At 36.2% G+C, this 19815-nt stretch overlaps 1 protein-coding gene across 4 annotated transcripts in view; it reads left to right on the top strand.

Moving 5' to 3' along the window:
- The window catches only part of GABRB2 (gamma-aminobutyric acid type A receptor subunit beta2), a 170412-nt gene that overhangs the window by 128417 nt on the left and 22180 nt on the right, over positions 1-19815 (top strand). For all 4 annotated transcript variants that reach the window (XM_042790260.1, XM_033005722.2, XM_042790261.1 and 1 more), the window contains exons 8-10: positions 13896-14033; positions 15210-15362; positions 16487-16731. In XM_042790260.1, the coding sequence (XP_042646194.1) occupies positions 13896-14033; positions 15210-15362; positions 16487-16731 (536 nt within the window). The remainder of the gene's footprint in view (positions 1-13895; positions 14034-15209; positions 15363-16486; positions 16732-19815) is intronic.

Genomic DNA, 19815 nt, shown 5'->3' with positions numbered 1-19815 from the left:
AATGTATGTTAAAATATTGTACTGGATTCTTTGTAATTAACATTTGCATGCAGATATCCTGCTTTTCCAGCCCAAGAGGCAACCTTATGTAATACATATTTGCATATTGACACAGTTACTATACTAGAGCTAGAGAAAAACAGAGTAAAATCAACAGTGTGTATTAAAATCTATTTGCAGGGAAAAGTTCCTTTAAGGGTTGGCATTATCTTGTCTCAGTCACATCTACTTCAAGAAATAGACATAGCCTTGAGCAGTGCCTGGAGTTGCTACTCAGAAGAAAAGCGAACGTTAGAAAAGTTATAGACAATTTTGTTAACTTAAAAACTTCTGAAATGTGAAATGGGGTGATGCAGTTGTCTTAGTATGATGGGAATGTCAATGCAAACCAGAGGCAAATACAGGATACTGAGTAAAACAGGGTATTACTTTTAGAGCAGGATTTAACATGACTTTCTGGTACATAAAAGCCAAAATGTTAAGCTGGACTAGAGTAAGTGAACTCTTCTAGTGAGAAGAATGTGAAAGGAGGTTGCTTCTGCCAAGGATTTCACAGGTGCTTAACAGTGTCTTTGGGGCTCTTCAGGGTTACAGTCTTCTGTGCCAACTAAATGCAGACAGCTAAAGTAGATTTCCTTCTCCTTCCTTGGCCTAGTCCCACCTCCTGTTAAAACCCTTCCACTTCCTGCCACCTTGTGCATATCTGTCCACAACCATTAACATCTTTTGACCTGCCAAATAACTTTTCTTTGTATAGCATTTCTACAACCTGGAGGGGGTTGTGTGTCAGAATAATTTATTCTCACCTCTTTCAGCATCTTAGGCAAGTAGTTGGGATACGGCCAACAAACCTGTGCTGCCTTTTCTGATATAGGTGTCACAAAGAAATTTGCTACAGAAAAGTCTTCTGTGTCTTGAGACACACAGGTCCTACTGAAATATTTTGAGAAGGCAGCAATGTGGTTTCTGATACCAACCAGCCTGTGTGAAGGATGTTTAGGAATGTTACAGGTCTGTTGCAATTTTTAGGAAATATTGATGTAGTTCTAATAATATCAGGGTTTATAATCAAAATTCCTATAAACTTCACTCACATGGTACTGTATAACTAGTTTTCCACAACAAAGGTACATGTCATTATCCTTGAAAAAGATGTTAGAAGACAGGACTTACCCAGATAGGAATCTGTATTAAGAAAAAGTTTACAACTTATATATAGGTGACTTTAGAAAGAGGATTCATTATAGCTTGCTCATTATGAAAAGAAAATGAATTCCTGCTAAGTGTCCAAAAGCAACCTTAATTCTACATGGGTAAAGAATTGTTTGTTTGTTTGTTTGTTTGTTTTAATGTTCTAATGATGTCTAGCTCTTAGCAGTATCAGTTTTTAGCATATTGTTTTTGGACAGTCAATGAGAGCAATGTTCCTTCATAATGTTCTTTCATAACCAGATCCTTACTTAAAAGTATAAGTGGTTTAGATACTATGATGTCCTGAATACTGCAGGTAAAGACAGAATAATATTCCAGAACATTGCCTCACACTGCATTGCAAGCTAACGTATCTTAATGAATAAATATTTTTCTAAATGGAACAAATGTCACAGGCACCAGACTGCAGCATTTTCTTCTACAAATTACAATTTTCTCCTTCTGGCCTTGGATTTTTAATACAGCTATGGAATAATTAAGCAGAGTGGAGTATTAATGCAGTTTTATAAATAATGTTAAGGTTGTCAGATGTTCATTTTTCTTCTTTTTTTTTTAATGCACATCAGCATTCAAAATGTAGGCTCATAGTGGGTTGTGAGGAACTTCGATACGTAAGACCAAATGTTGTCAGGTATTAAAAACTGAGGTTATATAGATGATACTTTACTGATTTCATTTGTTTGGATATACCCCTCACTTTTATTTCCAGTTTCAAAAAGACCAACTCTTAAATCCACATAAAAGGGCAAAAGTACAACATATATAGTCTTTCAGTGAAATCTTAAGTGAGACAACTGGGAGATTTATTTACCTGATAGAAGACAATATTCTATGTCTGAGCCCCTTCATCATTTCCAGACCATTTATAATTGTTTTGGACACCTGTTTTCCCCTGCATATATTTCAGGTTAATGTAGCCAAATGAGGTAAAAGTGTAGGGATCAGCTCAAAACATGAGGATGAGTACAGGTCACAATGATGAAATCAGTGGTAGGGTGCAAATATAAGTATTTGTTTTCCACACAAGATCTTTGTCTTTAATAAAGAGTGGAGGAGAAAATTATACCCACTTATTCATTTATACCCTCTCAGTGTGGATGTATGTTTTACTATAAAAGTTCTGTTCCTGGAAAAATGGCCTACTCAAGAGTAGAAGACAGTTGCTAATAATTGTTTTCAAACATCAGAAACAATCTTCAATTTTATGCAAAAAATTGGGGTTTAGGGCATTTCCATCCATCTTCAAAATTATCTTTTTGGAATACCACTGAGAAATTTAGTATTTATTTGCACCAAAGTATAAAAAAATATTCCCTCTGCACCCAAGTTGGATCTTTAATATTATTAAAAAGATAACAGTACTTTCCAATTGAATCATTTCTTATACACATGCCTCATTTAAAAACACATGAGATTTCATATTTGATTTTTTGGTTGATGATACTATCTGTGTAAAATCTGCTCAATTTTTAGCTATTTTGCAAGTATGTCCTTATTAATATAGGTATTTCCTCAAATCTGCAAGTTAGATACCGTGAAATTAATTTATTCAGATACACCCAAGCATGGCACAAGAAACTTGCCAAGTGAAGACTAAGCAGAGGCTGGAAGAGGCTGATTAGTTTCAAGATATTGGCAGGTCTTCAAAATTGCTTTGGTTGAGGAAATGTACTGTCAACAAAACAAGGCGGCCAGGATAATAGTGTAGGACTAGAATGATGGTATTTACTCCATCACATATTTGTGTCTTCCTTCCACTCATTCAAAACAGGTCTGACTGGCTTCTCATAGGTGATGTTGTCCTCATTATGCTCAATCAGATTATCCAATTATTATGGGCTGCTTATGCAAAAAAATGTACTGTAGGTCTTTTAAAAGATCTATAAGGTTGATTTTTTTTTTTCTAATATATTATGCATGTTTAACTATACCATCTCTTAGGAAATAAGTTAACAGAACACTGCACAAATCCACTGGAAGTATCACAGTCAAACAGAGCTCTTGTCCACCTGTTTATGGATTTTATATGATGATTCAATTAATATTTGAGATGCATGATTCATTTACTGAATTTTGTTCAAGTGAAAAATTTTAGCCCTGTATATTAAATATGTGCACTCAATTATCGTCCTTTTTATACTGGAGGTCTTCGAGTATGGTAGAAGGTTCAAGTAGACTTGAGTAGTCTATTGGCATTCTGAGTTCGTCCTTCGGTGTGTATATAACAGTTCAGCTTCCTGGGAGATGTGCTTAGTTTCTTATTAAGGTTAAATCTCTTGAGCTGGGTGAAAGACATGTAATTTTTCTGTAAAAAAATTTTTGATGCCAAAGCATGGTATTGAAGATTTTCATTTTATTTGACTTGATTTCATTGACTTAAGTGTGGAAGAAAATAGTTATGAATGAAGCAGTAACATTTTCTTAAGTCTTGGAACACAGTAAATACTTTCTATTTTCACCTTGTAGATTGCTCTGAAAAAAAGCCCATTCCCTGCTTATACCTGATTGCACGTCTTTTCAAAATGGTTATTTTTACTTGAGTTCTGTTCATTTTGTGATTTAATGGTATTGAAATAGATCACTTCAGAACTGATGTATTCATTTTGATCATATTTACATCAGCTGCAGTTCACATTTAAATAGCAATTTGTTATTTCTGCCTAAATGTTGCTTTTCTCAGCAGTGATTGATACCATCCTTACGCTTATATATTACAATTTCCTACTGCATCTTTGAAGATCTACTCTTATGAGAAGAGAAAGTAAATTTCTTGGTTCTTCTGCGTAGCTGATAATCAAATTGAGCTTCAAGAAAATAGACCATTATCTTGGGCTTCTTAATACTCATCTTCCCAGTATTCCACCATAGTCTACTTTTAATTACAAATTAAACTAATATTCCCTCCCCACCCCACTGCACCTCACCCCCCCCCAAATAAATTAAAAAGTCTTGCATATAACACAGATTTGTTTAATATAGTTACTTGTGTGTTCAGGGACTCCTTTTTTATGTGATATGTTTAATAGAGAATTAATAAACTTTACTGCAGAATTGAAATTTATACTAATCTGCTTTTTGAAATTTATAGATTGTGGGACATTTTTATTTATAATTTTACTATTAGTGTAGGAAATAAGTATGTTTAACACTGTCTTTATATTGGCAACAGTCGCCACCCATGTTTTCTTCACATAATGTTTTCTTTGTCACCCATGCTACACTAATATCCCCTTCAAAGATGATCCAGACTTAATCAATGTGCAAAACTGACATATCATAGTCAACCTTATCCTCAGAAGAGGTCCTCTACTAAATGAAGTAAGTGGGTTAGATAATATAAACTGTGGCAGAACTACAGGATAGGATGTTCCTAGGTACTGTATAAAATGTGCATGGTTATCTATAACATTACTTGTTTGTCTACAGAAATCAGACATGTAATTTTAATAGTGGTGGAAATCCCTGAACTTCAGATATTTAAATAAATAAAAGTGGTCCAGATTGTGTTCTGGCATATGCTTGATACATAAACGTAGCACTTGGTCTGCAGGAAACACCAAGCACATGCATATGATTGAATTCCCACAGATCTGGGAAGGATCTGTAGTCCAAGTTACACAGAAAGTACCAGTGTATAGCGCTGCAGAGGCTGGCACTCTATGGTGTGGTGCCCAGTTGTTGCTGGAGTCTCAGAAAGAACATGGTTCTGATGATGTGCCTTTTGCTTTGGGCTAATTAGGCATCGTTAGCTTTGTATCACGAGGCACCACTGTGCTGCGTATACTCATCTCTCTGTTATGTGAGGAACACTTAGACTTGCAGGATCATCACAGTGTTGAATCAAATAACTTCTTAGATCATTCATCCTGGTGGGAGTAACTGAGTTTATGGAAGCAGAAAGATTGCAAGAAATTGCCAAGTTCTTGGAGCTAGAAGGTTTTTGAGTATTATTGCACTGACACAATTCTCCCTGCCTGTTTCTGATCTACTTGAAGTATTGTAACAGTGGAAATTTACTTATGAAAGTGTTTTGAAGAAAGTACCCTAGAGTACAGATGATTTTCATTGAAAACATTGGGAAAAAAAGCAGGAATGACATTTAATGGGTTGTGCCAGGACACCTATTCTATAAGTCACCAGGCTTACCGTAAGCAAGAATGAGCCTGAAGTGCCTACATGAAAATTAAACTTTGTTCTGCTAACGCTATGAAAAGCCTACTCGGAGCCCTGGAATCAATTTTCTAATTTCATTTGTCTATCAAAACACCTTTTTTTAATAGATTTGTACTGTAATACAGTAATTATGGAGTCACATTTCCTTCTTCCGTTCTTTCTTCTCCCCACCCCCCTCTCTCCAGTAAGGAACCATTTGTACAACTTGATTATTGTTTTTGAGAATGTTACCAATTTAATCTAAAAATCAGTTGAGTTTCACTGTAGTCAGAAAACTGTACATCCTCTTTTGTATCCAAATCCTCAGAGCCTTAGGGGAAAAAGTCTTTGAAGTGAAATGTAAAAGAATTTTAATGTTTTATGCAGAAAGACAGGATTTGGGGGGAGTGAGAAAGAGGAGAGAGAAACAAGTACGTTATGCTTTTTCCAGCTTCTCTGATGCCAACTGTGTTCAGCAGTACACAAACTCTGACTTCCCTTCTCTTCGTATCACTCCATTGATTTCAGTGTGTGGTGACTTGTATTCTCATCAACTTTGAAGATCTCTGCAAATTCAAGAGACACTTCTAACTTACTCTTTCTGGCTATGTTTTTGAATTACCAAGTGGATGGTGAAGAATGAAGTGATGCAGTGAACCAAGTTTGGGTGTTCTGAAAGATTTCAGAATTTCAAAATATGCTTTGCATGTTACTTAAGATTTTTATAAGTAATTTTGATGTTTGCTCTGTGCAAATGCAAAACTGCTGAAGAAATTGACAGAAAAGGAGAAAATGGTGGTTTGAAGTTTAAAAATACATAGAATGCTTAGATATTGCTACTAGAGGTGTTCCATGATCTGTTATATAAACAGGATTAACCATTTATTTAATATTTCTGTATAGCATTCATCTCATGGTACAGGACCTGTATGTTTCAAGTTTCTCAATTACTCTGATAGCCTATGGCCTGCATTTAAATAAATTAATATGTTTTAAGTCTGTCAGCCTATATATTTTGTATATTCTTAATCAAAACATTCAGCCTGGTATAGATATCGTCCATCAGGACTCTCCATTTTATTTGGGTAAGCTACTATATTGTGAGTAGCTAGGCAAAGAAAATCCAGTTGATAACAGCAGAGATATGAGCGATTAAGCAGCTTGGTACTAATTGGCTATCTATGAGTCCGTAGTTTTTTGTATATTGTAAAGTAATTTTGTGATTTTTTTTTTTTTTTTTTCAAAAATACCACATATATAAGCCAACTATGTTATTCTCCACAATGTATATGCTATTCTTCTTATAAATTGTGGCTTTAGAATAGTATTTAAGTCCATAACCTGCTGTAAACTTGAGTTCTCATGTGTGTTATTGGTGAGCAAAAGACAAATACCTCAGGTGATAAGAAAGATGTACTGCCAGCTTTCACCAAGCCTCCAGATATACTGAGCAGAAATATTGCTGAAGTAGCCGAATTGTGCTTCATCATACTTCCATGCTGACAATGTCCAGAATCACTGATAGAAGATGTAACTAGAGGGACACTTTTTTGGATAAGCTTGAACAGATGGGGTTTAGGATTAAGACAGTTCCCAACAGGATCCTTTTGTCTCCTTGTTAATGCTGAAGTAGTTATCCTTAGCTCAGGAGTGATGCTGAATGTTTGCATGCATTGTCCAGCCTTGCTCAGAAAACTTGCTGATGGTTCAGAGCAGAGGGAGGTTAATGCACAGCCTCAGAATTCTCTCTATGTTTTAGTTACATTTTCACTGTTTTGCATGTTTGTGTCATTTTTTTTTTTCCACAAATCAACAAATGTCTTATCTCTAGTCTCCAGACGTTACCATAATATTAGTAATATTGGCCATTTGAATTCCTACACAGTGTGTGCACTGTAGATGTGCATGTGTATCTATATATCAATCTAAAACATAGCCCAGCTGCCGTGTACAACAAAAAAAAAAGCATTATGAGGCAGTGAATCCTATTGATAAATCCTGAGTTTTTTAGAAAAGTTGGCTTCTTTTTTTCCTTTGTGTGGTGTTTCTGATAACTGTCTTGTGTCTAAATACTCTCATGCTCATCCAGTAATGCTACAGCTTTCAATTTAGATTGTTTGTATTTAAAGCATTTCTGAATTTTGACTTCTCTTAAGTAGACTGAAAAGAAATGTGTTTTTGTAGTTTCTGCATGAAGAGGTTTTTCCTTCATGTTCTACTGGTGTTTTGTTTTTCTTCTACATTGCTTCATCATCTGTCATTTCTTGAAGTACAGGCAATGATAAACTCCCTGTCCATGTTAATGGGACTCTGCTTTGCTTCTCTTAGAATTGGTGCCATATTACCAGGACAATGTATTGATTTGCTTGGCTGCCGATGTGTGATGCATGACAGAAATGAGAAATTGAACTTTCTGAATGTGAAGTAAATCATGCTGCTGATGATATATAAATGATTTAGGAAAAAGCAATCAATCAGTTTCTCTAGGCTAGTAGCATTGCTACATACAATTTAATATATAGTAAAACAACAATTCTTTTACAATCTAAATCAAATAATGTTCTGTGCTAAATTCATATTCCTGCGAAAATGACTTGCAGCATTTTTGATTTTAGTGTGCTTTAATTTCTATATTGTGACATGTATTCTGAAAATTTAGAAATATTGAGCTGACATTCATTAATTTTGCCTTTTTCTTGTCAAGAGACACAGATTATTCTCTTTAGACTGCTTATTACTATATTAAATTGGTCGGTCTTTAAATAATTTTAACTTGTAAGTACAGTTGTTCGGAGTCCCAAATACCTGCAGATAGAGTTTATTATAACCACAGGTAATTGGACTTTAATATCTGCAAAACAACCCCTAGAGATGTCAATAGGCCCATTCTCTCATCTGGCAGATGTTTTGCAGATATTAGACTTATATCCAATTATCTTTGGGTATTTTAGCAGTACACAGTAGCATTCATATGTCAATGACTATAATATTCTTATCTTTCCTTCTCCATGTTATGAAACAAATGAGATAATTTATCCTTCTTGGAAAGAGAGGGAAGTATTTCAGTGAAAGCTTGAGGAGACTTCCTGAAATTCTTCTTACTGATACCTACTAACAAGTCTTGTCACTCACTGTCAAAATTTCAGCTTGGCATTTCCCCATATAAGTATCTTAAGCAGCAGGGAGTTCTGCACAGTCTCCCCAGAGCTGCCTATTTTCGAATCTTTGGTTTGAACTTTTGCGTGAGATTTTCAAAGGAGTTCAGCTCTCTTCAAGAAGTAGTTGTCAATATTTGCTTTGTATTAAGGCAGTGATTATACAGGGAGGAGTGTAATGACATCGTCCGGGTTGAGGAGGAACACTGGAGCATTTGGCAGTCTGCTGGAGCATAAATCCTGGAGTCTTCCTCCATGAACCCTGGTATGATTAGATGGTTCAAGGCCAAGCTGTCTATAGGCAGTTAGGCAGAACTAACAGATGTTCTAAAAAAATAAAATAAAATAAATATCCATTTGGGCTTTTTATAAACATACTTTCTCTTACATTAAAATGTGGGGTTTTTTTCTTGCTGTAACCTATTTTAGCATTTATTTCATCAGAAAGAAAAATAAAAGATTGATTTATTAGTTATTAAGTTTAACATTTAAATTACTCAAAGTTAAATAAGTTACTATGATTAATCCCATCGAGTTCAGTAAATGGTATTATGTCTTGGGTTGAGTGAGTGGTGGAGTTTTTTGGTGGCAGGGGAGGGGGCTATCGGGGCGGCCCCCTGTGAGAAGCTTCTTGAAGCTCCCCCAGCTCCACATCAGCTCCACTTCTGTTTGGAAACTGAGTCAACCAGCTGCGCCTCTGCGATAACATATTTAAGAAGGGACGTGGTGACGGGCAGTGGGACTTGTGAGGAAGAGTTGCGGCAGCTGCGTGAACACCAAGGTCAGTGGAGGAACGGAGGAAGAAAGGAGGGGGGAGGTGTGCCGGAGCAGACACCCCCCTGTATCCTGTGGTGAGACGGCAGGGCGGGCTCCCCCACCACCCATGAAGATCTACGGTGGAGCAGACACTGATTTATGGCCTGTGGCTTCTGCCAGGATGATCAAGGTTCTGTGCCCGAAGGAGGCCTGGGTCTTGTGGGAAAAAGGAAACACCGCTGCTGTAATTCAGCGCTGGGAGGATTGCAGCATGCGGGGGAGTCCCACGCAGGAGCAGCTCGGGAAGGGCTGCAGCCGTGGGAGGGAATCCAGTTGGAGAAAGTTAGTCACCCACGACGGAGCAATGTGGGGAACGCTGCAGCCTGAGGGAGGAACTCATGTCAGAGAAAGTTTGTGGAGGACTGTCTCCTGTAAGAGGGGGACCATGATGGAGCAGGAGGAACAAGTTCCGGACACTCCCCTCACCGAAGATGAAGGAATTGGCAGCGCTGACTGCACCCCCCATTCCCTGCCCCTGCACCACTGGGGGAGGAGGTAGAGATATCGGGAGTAGAGCTGAGCCCGGGAAGAAGGGAGGGATGGGGGGAAGGTGTTCTCAAGATGTGGCAATGCTTCTCACTGTCCTACTCTGTTATGTGTTGTTAGTGTCTGTAATAAATGTATGTTCTTTTTTTCTTCCCCTAACGAGTCTGCCTTTTGCTCATGCCCATAAAGGGGGATTTTTTTTCCCCATCCCAGTCCTATCTTGAGCCCCAAGCCTGGCTCTCTGTCCCTTCTTATTGCTGGAAGAGAAGGGGGAGAGAGTGGCTTCGTGGTGGTTGGCTGCTGACCAGGCTCAAACCGCAACATATTATAATCTGAGACTTGCTGTTGGAGGGCAGGGTAGATTTGAGATAGAATATCAGCAAAATTCATTAATATTACAAAGTAAGAGTGAACCCTCACAACAAGGTAAGTAATGTTTTTCTTTCTAAGCTCTCTAAGGATGTTCTTTTATATTTTTCATAACATATACTTGCTTATTCAACTCAAGATCAGCCAATTTATTAATTTTTCTGCATTTTATTGTAGATTTTATTTTATTATTCTCTCTGAAATCCTAGAGTGAGACTTGACAAATATGAAGTGGTGAGAGACAACGAAACATAAGTAAGCTGTCTGCCTTTTTTTCTGATGATAGGCTTGTGATCAGAAAAGTAGAGGATATCATGACAACCTGATGAATTTCAGGTCTGGAGAATCTGCACATATTTGTCATACCATGTAACACTTAGAAAAATGACCAAAGAACTTAGTGCACTGAGTGAAGGATTTGTGCTTCACACAAATACTGAAACAGACGTGTTCCCTTCAGATGCCTTATTGAAGTGGGCCTGGCTTGCCATGAACACAATCATTAATGACCTCCATCTATGTACCACTGATCTTCCTGGAAAAGTACCTTTTAAAGCAAATGGAGCAGATCTGGAGGTACTTAAAATCTAGTGTCCTGCAGAGACTAGAAATGACTTGTCAACAGCCAGTGCTCCAATGCTAACAGTAATTTCCCTTCCTGTTAAACAACTGCTTCTCCACTGGGAGAAGGTACACTGATAGGTGTAATGGTCAGATGTACATCACAGAAAGGGCAGAGAGCCTTCTTTCCTTGCAGTGTTTGAGAACATGACAACAGCTTTTACTATTAGCGGATTCAGGTGGTAAGTAACAATTTGCAAAAACAAAATCCATTTGCTGGAATACAGCTTTTACAGGTATCCATGGGAGAAGCAGGGGATGGGGCTGGGCAGGATAAGACATTCACACCCACAGCCCAGGGAAGAGGAAGGGTTACCAAGGGGTTACATTAATAGTGTCAGAACCAGAACTTGCTGTAAACTTTTACCGCAAGAAGTAAATAAACTAAAAAAGCTAAATTTAAGTTTACAATATATTGTCAAAGGGTTTCAAGTTGTGTTTCACAGCTCATGTTTGTTAGTTCAGAAACTATGGTAATCTCAATTAGTGGCTCAATACAAGTATTCCTCATTTCTTAAAATGTTCAATACTTAGAAGTGCCTCAGTATTTCAGACCATTTTGAAAGGAAAGAATTTCTTAAAGTATTGTATTCTTCCATCGTGTACCTTTTGATATCTTCATACTGTGGAGGAAATAAAACACAGTTAATTGAAGAAATGAGATAGGAAGGGAGTCTCCCATAATTAGGCAGTCTCAGAAAATCATAATTAAGTAGCAAAATACATTATTTCTTCATGAGAACAAAACAATTTCCATCTTCTGGTTAAGTCTGTAATTTGACTCCTTTGAAATAATTTAACTGATAATATAGACCAATTCAAAATCAGTTCTAACAAGTCTTGGCTGAACTAAGGTTGCCTTGTTTAGCTGTTGGAAATCATTGTGCTAAAGTTATTCTTATCTCTAGGTCCACATGCAACAATTCTGTGCTGTAAAGTTTGTTTGAGACAATTCTATGCGGGGTGCTAAAGGTTTTCCTATGCAAAAATGCAGTAAGGAAAAAGCAAATTTCAGTCAATCACATGTTGATCTTTATGAGACAACTTCAAAGCTGATGAGTTCTGATGATGAAAAATGCAGATATGAGCATAATTTGTATCTCAACGTGTGTAAGACGCATCAGTATGATTGTGGAATCACTGTTAATGCTTGTTTGATTACAGAGGATAGACCTTCTACTGACAGCAGTAATCTTGGCTCTTTTTCAGACCTCTCATGTTTTAAACTCTGAACAAGTAATGCACATTAAATGCAAAGATTATGGTATCTATGAGATTCTTTTGATGGCACAGTCCAAACAGAGGAGGGAAGCTGAATATTATGGGAAGTCATTAGTCCAAATTATGTTCAGTTATTCCTTTGATGATTCTCCTCCTGGTGAAACAAGAGAGAAAGTATTATGGGAAACAAATCAGTGACCATTGATGTAAGCCATTTGCTGTTTGAATTTAAACTCTGTTTCTTAAGGAGTTCTGGATGTGTCAAAAGCATATCATGTTCCACATTGTAGAGCTTTTACTCCATTAACTGTTGAAGCTTATTTAGAAGCTACAAGCCTCTTTTTAGTTTGGTTGATGTCCTCAGCTACATCTAGTGAACTTTTGGGTAGATGGAACGATTAAGGGAGAACTTATTTCACAAACATTTAAAAAATTATTCTCTCATCAGTTTTGCTGTCAGTGTCAACAACTTTGAAAGCAGAGTGGGTTCCATGTTGAATTCTTGATGTTGATGAGCTGTTCAAAATCTGTCCTGTATGAATGACATGACTCAGATTCCTGAAATGAGTTTTCCATTTTCTGCCCTCATGCTACTTTAGATTTGCTGCTAGCCCCCTGACAAACAGAATGAGTCACATATACAAAAAACTGGACTCCCTATCAATAGGCTATAAGACTGTAACTGCCAAAATACTTTATAACTTGCTGTATGTTGGATAGATTTTTGATTTTTATGGTTGTTTCAGTGTTTTTACAGATTATTGGGTTCATATCTTCAAACTCATTTGCCTTCTGCTACTGCTGTACACCTGGATTATAATCTGTATTATTAAAAATTAATGATGCGTGGAAGATCATACTCATTATTCTATCTCTGAGTTGTTTTTATTTACAATTTTCAAAACCAAAAAACCTTTTATGGCTACAAACCTTCATGAATGTCTTAACTCCTGGTTTTGTAGTAGATTTATTTCTGATGTCTGCTGATTAGTTCTGTATGCCAACTCTGGAATATGCAAGTTAGCTCAGATGCCATTTGGCAAACCCAGATTTATATTTCATGCGTATGCTTTGTGACTGTATGATCATGTGCTTTTTTCTGCATTTTTTTTGTGGGTGGTGGGATTATTTTGGTTGGTTGGGGGTTTGTGGGTGGTTTTTGGCCATCCAGAGTGACGGCTGTTGCATTTGCTACAGCTGCTTCTTACAAGGGCCTTACTGAACGTGGCTGTCTCTACTGCATTCAAGCCATTTTCAGAAAAAGAATGATACTGGTTTTACAAGTAAAATCTAAATGGCTTTGAGCTAGAGTTTGTACTTTTTGTCCAGTCAGATTATAAACTACATAGCATACAGAGCAAATACCATGAGATAATGTTTGCTTAACTTCTCTCTTGCCCATTTTACTCTTGTCCTCTTTCCTGTGCTGAGCATGTTGCACAAGACAGAAGAGTATCTCTTCCAGGCACCTATTGATGACCTGGTCATGTTTGTTGCCAGTGCTGATGTTACAGCAAACCCACACTGTTTTATCCAGCCTTGGGATCAGAAGTTACCTTAAATTGAATGTACAGTTTCTACCTATGTATGGGATGTGTGTAGTCTTAATCTGTTTTTAAAGGTTTTCTTTATTAATATATTGATATAAGATAGCTTTTCAAACCCAAAGAATAAAATACACCTAGGATTGCCATTTTAAGTTATATTTAGAATTACCTGTGTCTGTATGTTTATATCTATTATGTTATGAATGGCTTAGTTTTAGGAATATTTTTGAAGTAATTTTCTGAGTTAATTCTCTGGGCTATTCTCCATGATGTCAGAAGAGATGTGTATCTTAACTGTTTACTCCTGTTTTTATAGACGGCTATACAACAGATGACATTGAATTTTACTGGCGTGGGGGTGATAATGCAGTCACAGGAGTGACAAAGATCGAACTGCCACAGTTCTCCATTGTAGACTACAAGCTTATCACCAAGAATGTTGTTTTCTCTACAGGTTTGTGAAGGGGAAGCTAAAAGGGGTGTTCACTGGGAAAACTTTTAGAAATGGGCTAGTTCTCAACATGCAGTTCAGGATCTGAACAAAAATTTTAGGAACAGGAATAAATTAGAACAGCAAATGTAAATTTTGAAAGGAACAATTTTTATTGCAGTCCTCATAGTGTGTAAGGCATCACTTACTAACATAGAAAGAGCATACAGTAGTAGATGTTAAAATTCATCCAAATAAGCTGTATGTTTTGTTTTCCTGTGAAAACTGATTAAGCTATTTACACAGCTCAGTACCCTAAACTCAACAAGAAGTAACCCAGCCTGTAGGAAATTTAGGAGTCTTCCTCTTGCTATTTCTAGATGTTCCTTGTACCAAGCTGTGGATGTATTAGACTAATTATTTGTCTCCACTGTAAAACCTTTAAAATCCTTGTTCCACAGGATTTGTAGTTTAGCCTGTGCTAGCAAGCATATGACTTTCTGAAGGCTGAAAAGATGTTTTGTGACAAGTAGAAAATAAGACTGGATTTCATAAAATAACAAAGCAAGAAAGAACTAGAACATTTCAATGACATATTAAACAATTCAAGAGAGACAAGAGTTGGTTTGGGCTATTACTATGTGGTGTTCTCTACCTCCTTAAGAAAGCTTCTAGGTGTGTTAAAAAAAAAAAAATATTCAAAACTCACTTTCTAGATATGGATACAAATCATCTTTGGAGAGAGTATAGAAGGATTGTGCATCACAAATTCTTCAAGCAGAAATGGGCCCCTATTTCAACAAGTGTATCATACACCAAAATATTTCTGCTGTCCAGTGACAGAAGGCAAGTGTTGCATTGCTTGGAGAGAAGGTTAGAATACGGGTTATACTGAAATAGGCATATCGCAGCTTGTCAAGGAAGAAGCATTTCTGTGCTTTGATGCTCTGAAATGTATTTTGGCTCTTGTTTGTTGAATATTATAATTACCAGCGCATACGTGCCTAGAGCATCTTGGTACCCTTAGAATAAAATATTATTTAATTCTAACTCCTGCTAGAAATTCTGCGCCTGATTATCCTGGATCTTTCAACTCTGTGTGTTCTCTGTGTTACATGAAACAATAAAACCAAAATGACAGAAAATTTTTTTCAGACTTTATACAAGCAAATTATGGCCATACCAAATATTCTCTTTTAGGTGCCTACCCAAGGCTGTCTCTCAGCTTTAAACTTAAGAGAAACATTGGTTACTTCATTCTGCAGACCTACATGCCTTCTATTCTGATCACTATCCTGTCCTGGGTTTCCTTCTGGATTAATTATGATGCTTCAGCTGCAAGAGTTGCTTTAGGTAGGCATTTTTACATATCTCATGTAGTGTGCATTAGCTGAATGCTTTTTCTTGCCTCTGGCATAGTGGATAGTGCATGATTTGAAAAATAAATCTGTTAGATCTTTTTATGTCTGGCTTGTTAAACTTAGTATTATTTGAATCAGCATTTAAATAATCACAATTTAAATAAAAATTGAAGTGATTTCATGTCTGAATTAGATAACTGTATAATCATTGTAACCAGAATTAGCCTAATTGTCTCAACATTTTCCGCTGTTGTTTTACTGCCTTTTTTTTTTTTTCTCTAAAGAGAATGCATTTAGTTTGCTTTTGCCCATGGCAGTCCAGAATATACATTCAGTATTATGTTATGGATTATAAATTGCTTTTCCTTTCAGGTATGAATTAAATGAAGTTTTACTAGGGTTGTATAGCTAACTTTTCCTTAAGTTGAGGGCTTTTTCCTTACCGTTACCTTACATTCTGAAAGCAAAGCCATTTCCATAATTCATCTCTAGAGTACTTTTATATCTCATCACTATTCTCATGTGTGTTTATTTGTACTGTGCCCCTCGTCAGAGGATCCAAGCATGTTACAAAAATATATATGATGAGTATGCCAAATTTTGTATAAATCAGACCAATTCCTGCCAGTATAGCTCTCATATAGATAAAATAAATAAATCAACATAAAAGTTACAATTGAAAATTTGAAACTCTAACTTGATAGAATACAGTTGTGAGTTTTACCGGGACTTTCTCTGCAGCATTTTCCCATAAGAATTCAAGACTGCAGACATCCTGAAAATTATGGAGGAAAGCAAGATAGCAATGACTCTAGGCTGGTAATTTCTAAGTGAGACTTGTTAGAGAAAGTTACAGTTTAGCTGGTTAAAAACATTCTCATGGAACTTAACTACTGTTTAATTGAATGCAGCTTATTACAGGTGTAATTTTATTTTCTGTACAAAAAATTAAAGACAAAGTTAAGGAATATGGACAGAGGTTGGGGGTGGGGTTTTTTCCACCAGTAAAAAAAAAAAATCTAGATTTCTTCAGCTCAAGCATTTGAATATTATGAGCTATTATGCTAGAAAAGTAAAAATAATTCAGCCAATAGACTTGTCAATTCTTTTTTCCAGGAATCACAACTGTGCTCACAATGACAACAATTAACACTCATCTTCGAGAAACTCTTCCCAAAATTCCATATGTGAAAGCCATTGACATGTACCTTATGGGATGTTTTGTCTTCGTTTTCATGGCTCTGCTGGAGTATGCATTGGTCAACTACATCTTCTTTGGCAGAGGACCTCAGCGTCAAAAGAAGGCGGCAGAAAAAGCTGCCAGTGCCAACAATGAGAAGTTGCGAATGGATGTCAATAAGGTAAATTGAAATGGCGATATATTTTTAGCATTGCCTCAGGAAGGCAGACTTTAACTTCTGCCAGACAGAACTTTAAAATGTAATTTCTTGTAGAAAATGAGTGGAGTGGGATTATGACGAATTTGGTTTAGCTCTGCAGAGCAGTGTATTTAGCCACCTCAGCAATAAATGCTGCCCTCTAGCCTGGAAAACCGAATGACTTTTTTCTAAAGCATGCACTCAGTGAAGCTTTACTGTGAGATATGTCCTCAGTCAGGATGTAGAGTTAAATGTCTAATCTGTTTCCAAAGGAACAAATCCAAAATGATGGCTATACCTGATATTCTAGTAAGAGCTGTATGGAACATTGGAAATTAAACCTAAACTTAACGTACTTTTGTAAATATTTCAGATGACCTGGATAAGAAATATTTGCTACAGAAGTGTTTAAAGCTTGAAAAGTTTGCATATTTTCAACATACAAAGGCACGGGATACTGTTGACTAAATAAGAAACTGCTCAGAATTAAAGCATCAACTTGCTGTGCACTTAATTTGGATTCTAAAAATGGTCCCCTGTGGATGGAGAATTGAGGCAGAAAATACATTTGCCAAGATACACACTTTTGGAAAAAGTATCCATTACGCTTAATGAAAATGGAGCACTTATCATAAAGCACTTGTCATTTTTTACTTTGACCATTTTGGATGTTTCACACAGTGGCAAATCTGGGTTGAATGCTAAAATATACTCAGTGTGAAATGTATAAACTTTAACACACATGCAAAATTAGAAAGTTAAAAAAGTTAAATTATCTCTTTTTTTTTTTTTTTTTTTTTTTAGCATGGGAAGCTGTTTGAATTTGTAATTCAGCATGATACTTCAAGGGGAAAAAATCAAAATCAGAATTAAAAAAAAAATCTAAATCAGACAAATATTTAGTGATTATTTGTGAAGTTGAAACATAAGTTTCTTACAGCTCTAGTGATGGAATTTCTCATGTATGTTCAGAACTTCTACATTACCCTAGTGTGTCTGCAGGCAGGAGAACAGTTTGTTCCGTTTTTGCTGAAACAACAAAAATCCATCACATGTTGATAGCATAACGCAGTTAGTTTTATAGGTTATAGTTTATAGTCTCTTAAAATGGAGGATTATATTGTCATGGCTCAGATCTCACCTGTTCATTAATTTATTTTTTTCTTTTTAATTTGAGAGAAACATGTTTTAATGAATGAAGGTAATGAATAATAATGAGATTAATTTTGATGTTATAGTACCATAGATCATCTTTTACCATTGTAAAGTTTATGAAGACACTGTAAAAATCCTTTTCTTTCTATTGGTGATTTTTCAGCAATGTAAAAAAAGCTTCAAGCTTTTATTTAATTTATGAAGTTTATTTTTTAGAAATTAGCTTCCCTTTAAACAATCAAAGCTATTAACTAAGAAACCTTGTAGGTAATTTTATGAGAATAGCTCTGCATTTACTGGAAATCTCCTCTAACATCAATGGAAATTTAAGGTCCGTAGGTGTCAGAGTGTCACCACTAGTTGAGGTGTATTTTTGTATACTGTTTCACTTGTGATATTTTCTAGATACTTATTCATACAATAGATCTTTCAGCCATATAACAGAATAGCCAAAGCCTAGTGGCAAATTACTAATCATGAACTAAAATTGGAAAGCACTACCTAGTGTGCTATTCCAAACCAGTAAACAGAGTAAATTAATTCCAGTAATTGTTGCAGAAATTCACCAGCCTACAGGATTGACAGAAAGTATACTGGGAATAACTTCACATTATTTACATTTTTTATACTGCATTTTGCTTAATCTGCCAGGCCAGCATGGTTCATAGTATATGGCAGCTCTGCTCTTGTATCCAGATACACTCTGATCTGATAATCAGCTTTGCAGTCCCTTAAGCAATAGATAGAGAATCAAAGAGGAGGAGGGTCAGAAAAGAATAGTGATTAGATAACGCTGTCCTACTGTGCATAGGCTGCTCTGAGGAGGAGGAAGAGAGCTGGCAGCTGTTCTTGCTCTTTAACCAGCAGCGAAAAAACAGATTCGTACTTAATGGACCTGACTATTTTATCTGTGAAAGAGGACCAAATATTATATAATTATTTTCATGTACAAGAACCAGAAACGGGCCTGAACTACTGAATTTGGTTCAGATGCAGGTTTCCATAAAAATCCAAATATTTTAGAAATGGGACCCAATAAACACTCCATCTCTAATTGGGATCCAACATTTTATGAAGTATGAGTGTTATTTTGTGATATTACTAGATTCCTTTTGTATCACTACATGGAATATTATGAATTTATTAGAATCAGATACTATGTGAGAAAAAATTAATGCCATAAACCTCAAAACACAAGGATGAAAACTTCTATACAGTTGTGTTATTGCATTCATATAGACATTGTAAAAAAGGTGTATAAACAGTTATTGAAACTGCTGATTCTACTGCAGCATCTTTCTTTATACAGTATAGATCAGAAATTCTGTAATAGATTTCTTTAGATTTCAACACCATTTTTTTCTAACAGCCTCTTACAACTTTTCAAACAGCAAAAGGTGATGATAAGAGAAGTGCTGCTTAGTCCTTCCATCCACATCTTGCAAAATCAAAATAGAAGTTAATACATACTCCTTTTATGGTGTTGAATTATCTGGTATGGAGAGATTCAAGGGCAGGCACAGACATTGATAGTCTCTCTATTTTTGCTCAGTGTTACTCAGAAGATACTAGAGAGCCTACAAAACAATACAAAAGCACAACAGAAGCTGTTTTTCCATGACACTGGTATTTGCTGAATCCATTGTAATCCCTTGGAGATTTGGTGACACAGGAGGAGTATGTCCTGTTTCTGTCATTTGAGTGAACACCATCAGGCTGGCTGCAGAGCTATTCCAGATGAAACTGTGGCCAAATCTTTCTTCAAATTTCATAGTGTATTTATGTCATATGTCTAAAATGGTGGGTTTTGTTTGTTTTTTTAGAATCATAAGGTTGTAAGAGGCATTTAAAGGTAATCTAGTCAAGCACCCCTGCAGTCAACACGGACATCTTCAACTAGGTCAGGTTGCT

The sequence above is a fragment of the Tyto alba genome, unplaced genomic scaffold (assembly GCF_018691265.1).
Source record: "Tyto alba isolate M040663 unplaced genomic scaffold, T.alba_DEE_v4.0 Super-Scaffold_17, whole genome shotgun sequence".
NCBI lineage: Eukaryota > Metazoa > Chordata > Aves > Strigiformes > Tytonidae > Tyto > Tyto alba.
This window is presented reverse-complemented; position numbering and strand designations above follow the sequence as displayed.